This window comes from Gavialis gangeticus, unplaced genomic scaffold, assembly GCF_001723915.1.
Source record: "Gavialis gangeticus isolate Ggan-Ray unplaced genomic scaffold, GavGan_comp1, whole genome shotgun sequence".
Taxonomy (NCBI): Eukaryota; Metazoa; Chordata; order Crocodylia; family Gavialidae; genus Gavialis; species Gavialis gangeticus.
The window spans coordinates 522,869-527,350 of record NW_017728957.1 but is presented as its reverse complement, the minus strand read 5'-3'; the positions used below and the strand labels follow the sequence as shown (position 1 = coordinate 527,350).

Here is a 4,482-nt window from a genome sequence, read left to right as displayed (position 1 = left end):
GAAATAGCTTTCCCCATCCTTTACATCTTCATCTGTCAGTTACTACAGGACAGGCAGGGCACAAATGTGGACCTAGGGGACACTGCTATTCAAAAATATTCTGGTCTCACACGTGCAGCATTCATATGCACCAGAAATAGAATACACAAAAAACAATCCTTAAACCCCAGTCCTTATAGTAACTTCTTAAAGCAAGCTCTTGTTCTTAAATGACAAGAAAATTATCACTCAAAGAAAGGAGAAAGTACAAATAACACACCATTCCTGTTAAAATTACATAGTCCGCTTCAGTGATAAGGCAAGGACATAAAATTCCTTTTTGAAATACTTATCGTTCAAGGCCCAACTAAAATCTGTGGGTTGGAACAGTTGTTACAACATTAGAATATTGTCATCGATCCAAAGTAACGGACCCCTGTGTTACCCCCTGCAGTGCGTGAGCAACTGAAGGAGCTCACCAAGCAGTACGAGAAGTCGGAGAATGACCTCAAGGCCCTGAAGAGCGTTGGGCAGGTGCGGCGGACGGGCTGCCCCAGGGCTTTCTTGGTCGGGTTTTTTCTTGGGCTGCCTGTGCTGGGGGTGATGTCAGACAAGTTTTGGAGGTCAGGGGTGCTGCCTCGGGCCCTGGAGAGCTCTGGGTGCCTATAGACGAGGCTGCTGCAACATGCTGTGATTAAGTCTGTAATTACCGCGCTCCAGCAGACTCCAGTGTCTCGTGTATTGGCGTCCCCATGCTTAGAAGTGGTGGCAGGGGCGCTTTAACTAAAACTCTGTGGACAAGCTTGACTTCAAATGCCCCCACCACCAGTTTTAAGCACAGGGATGCTGATACGCTAGCCACTCCATGCTCTAATTCAATCACGCCCTCAACTTCCGGAGCATGTATATAAACACCCTTTGAGAGCTGAGGGAGAGCATCTTGCGCTCAGCTGCCAGTCTAACTTTATCCCAACGACATGGTTGGTCCAGTAAAAGACACCACTCTCAGAAGTCTTTGCCTCTCACTTAATTTCCCCACTATAGCAGCTACAGCATCACCCTATGCTGACTGCTGTACCAGGGAGTGTAAAATAAATCACAGCTGAAGCAGAGCGTAGGGAAACGGGTAGGGCTTGTGGAGTGGCTGTGAATTGTTTTGGGGTAATTTAGTGTACCCTATGCAATGTATTTATTCTACATGGCATATCTAATGGTATTTTTCCCTGTTTCTCTTGTTTAGATTGTGGGGGAGGTTCTAAAGCAGCTAACTGAAGAGAAGTGTAAGTACAGGCACTTGCTCGAAATGTTGTCTTTCTAAAGTAAACCAAAAGGCCAGTGTGGTCACACAGTCTTTTAAATCACTGGACTTGCACAGCACTGTGAAAATATTGGGCATGTCTACACAGGATGTTTACTTTGCAGTAGACTAATTAGCTGCCCAGTAAATGAGCTGCCCAGTAAATGTCACACATCTACATGTGTGACCCTATTAGACTAGAGTAAACTAATCTAGTTTGCAGCAGTGAACATGTAGACACTGCCCTGGTTGACTAAGGCACGAAGGTGCTTCATTACAGGGGCTGCCTGCTGGCTAGCCTCACAGCGAAGCACTATTGTGCTCCAGCTAGCACTTTGAGCTAGGGGAAGCAGCCCCCAACCGACAAGTTGACCCCTTTGGGCCCCCTGCTAGTTGGGGCTGCTCTGACTCAGCTCGACGTGCTGCAGTCCTGGGTGCACACATTAAGCAGTGTGCCCAGAGCAATAAGCTCCTGAGTTATTTCTCCAGAGTTTCTTCGCATTAATATGCACATGTAGACGTGCCCCTTGTATGGTACTTGGTATTGCTCAGTAGTAGGGAGACAGGTGAAGGACAGTGTGTGAACTTGTTTTAAATAATCTTTTTTTTCTTTTTTTTTCTTCTAGTCATTGTGAAGGCTACGAATGGGCCAAGATATGTGGTTGGCTGTCGTCGTCAGGTAACCCTGCTTTACATGGATACTGTTAAATAGCTTGCTCTCGTGTTAAATGCTCTTGTTGCTTTGTCTTAGCAGTGTTTTATAAATGTGTACCGTTCTGTGCTTTCTTTGTTCACTTGTGCTTGGCCCCAGTGTGCAGTTAGTGATGGCCTGTGAAAGATCAAGAATATTGGACTTGAATAAGAAAGCAAAAAGGATACAGCCCAAGATGTTTCTGGGGATTTTGAGATGTTTAATCCTTCCCATCGATTAACACCTCCCTCCCCCATATCTCATCAGATGGTTTCTGCCCGTCTCAGGTGGTTGGAAAGGTTATGCCTCTACATCTAACCATAGAAGTCTCTGCAAGTTTGGTTTTCATCATGCTGTCCTTTTCTAGTTGCACTGAACCTCCTGCCTAGTGCTCTAGGTCTAAATCATGGACAGTTTTTCTTTTAATACTGTATTCTCAAAATCACCCCATTGTGTATGTTTTGTAATAATTACATAGCTTCTGCAAGAAAGTCATAAACTTTAGTTATGTGATCTGGGTGCTTTCAGTTAAGGGTTGGCTGTTGCTCATTTCAAGTTTTATACTGTGAGCCTGTGATGGGGCCATCATGTCACCATACTGACCTGCCCCTCTGTGTAGGGCAGTCTGCCCTATTTCTCCTGCCACGACTTGCTGTAAAATGGACCTGATGTAATAAGCAGAAGGCTGCCCATTTGAATGCCCTGATGCCAAGGAGTGCTATCCACAGCTCCATACCACCTCTACACTGTGGATGATTCCTTGCAGATGGCATCCAGATTATAATTAAACTTCCGGTCTAAGGCCAGGGAAAACTTGGTCCACTGTTGGGCCTCTTATACACTGTCCCTTTCAGGACCACAGTCATACTGTCCCCTTCTCACTGGGGCCTCTTTGACTCTGCCTGTCACTGAGCCATTCACAACCTGCCCTGCTCCCTTGAGTGACCATGTAGGCCATCAGACTTGCCTACTTATGATTCTTGAGCGGCTGGCGCTCAGCATTTTGGGCCTCTCCTGTGACCCTCATCTGAACAGTGACCAGCCAGTTTGCCTACCAGTGGGCTGACTCTGTCCCTAGCCCAGGGGCGGGCAATTATTTCAGGCAGAGGACTGCTTTCCAAATTTTGGCAAGCCATGAAGGCCTGCATGGGTAGCCCTGCCCTTTGACAGGTGCTCCACCCCCTGGTCGCCATCTTGGAACCAGAAGTCCCACCCCCTAACTCACATCCTATCCCCTCTCCCCCCCCAATGGCAAGCAGAGCCCCCGCCAGTGCTCCTGCAAACCTGGGCTCTGCGCTCTGCCACTCCTGGCCCTAGGGCACTGGTGTGGGCCCTGTGCTTCTGTTTGCTGCCACTTGCCCCCCATGTGCCACTGCTGCCCTTCTGCTGCTTCCCATTTCCCTCCACCCTGCACCATGTCCCAGCTGCTCCTGCAGTCCAGGCACTGCAGCTGGGAACCATGTGGTGCTAGAGCGCAGTGGGTGGTGGGGGTGGGGGAGAGCGGGGAAATGGCTGTGGCAGGCGGCAGGAAGGGGTAGGAGTGGGCGTGCAGAGCGCAGCAAGAGCCAGGTGGGAGCATGGGGCCCGCACTGGTGCACCAGGGTCAGCGCTGGTGAGGCCCGGTGTATGGCAGCAGGAGCGCAGGGTCTAGGATGCCAGGGGCTCTATGGAGCTGTGCTGGCTCCCTCTTCTTCCTGCTTGAGCAGCACAGCCTGGCCCTGTGCTTCGCTGCCCACTCTCTGTCAGAGCTGGCCCCAATGCACCGGTGTGGGCCTCGTGCTCCTGCCTGGCTCTCACTGTGCTTCACACAGCTGCTCATTGCCCTTTCTTCCCACCTGCTTCAGCCATTTCCCTGCTCCCCCCCACCCAACAGCTGGTACCACATGGTTCCCAGCTGTAGCACTGGCACTGCAGGAGCTGGCCCAGGTGGCCTTGAGGACTGAGGAGGTCACCCACAATCCTCCCTTGCCTCCCTTCCCCGTCTCCTTCTTATCTGTTTTTCTCTCAGAGCAGGGAGGCAGGAACAGCCCCAGGCTAGAAGCCCCTGCTAGGCAGAGGCTTCCAACTGGGCCTTGGAGGGGGTGGGGCTGGGCCAGATTTGCTGTTGTGGCTGTTTAGTTCTTCCACTGGCTCCCCCTGGGTCCTACTGCCAATGGCTCCTGTCATCTTTGACAGGCAGCCAGGGGCAAATATAAATTTTCTAAGTTTTTTTGGGGCCCCGCGGGCTGGATAGAATGTCTTGGAGGGCTGAATGCAGCCCACGGGCCATATTTTGCCCACTTCTGCCCTAGCCCCTCACTGGGTGGCTTTCTACTTTTGCATACCCTTATGGGGGTTGCCTGTGTGCTACCCTTTATGCCTACCTCTAGCCAGCACATCACTGGTGTGGCCCTTCAGGTCACCACAGCAACCCTACTATACACCCTGCCTACGCACAGCCCTTCAGGCTGCTGCTGCACACCCTACTCTGCAGGCCACTATGCATGCTTCTGCCCCCCCCCCCCCCCCCCCCCCC

At 51.1% G+C, this 4,482-nt stretch overlaps 1 protein-coding gene across 1 annotated transcript in view; it reads left to right on the top strand.

Annotated features, from left to right (window-relative positions):
* Nucleotides 1-4,482, top strand: part of PSMC6 (proteasome 26S subunit, ATPase 6) — a 32,410-nt gene that overhangs the window by 8,775 nt on the left and 19,153 nt on the right. The window contains exons 3-5 of the mRNA XM_019528382.1: nt 434-513; nt 1,220-1,259; nt 1,903-1,955. Coding sequence (XP_019383927.1) covers nt 434-513; nt 1,220-1,259; nt 1,903-1,955 — 173 coding nt within the window. The remainder of the gene's footprint in view (nt 1-433; nt 514-1,219; nt 1,260-1,902; nt 1,956-4,482) is intronic.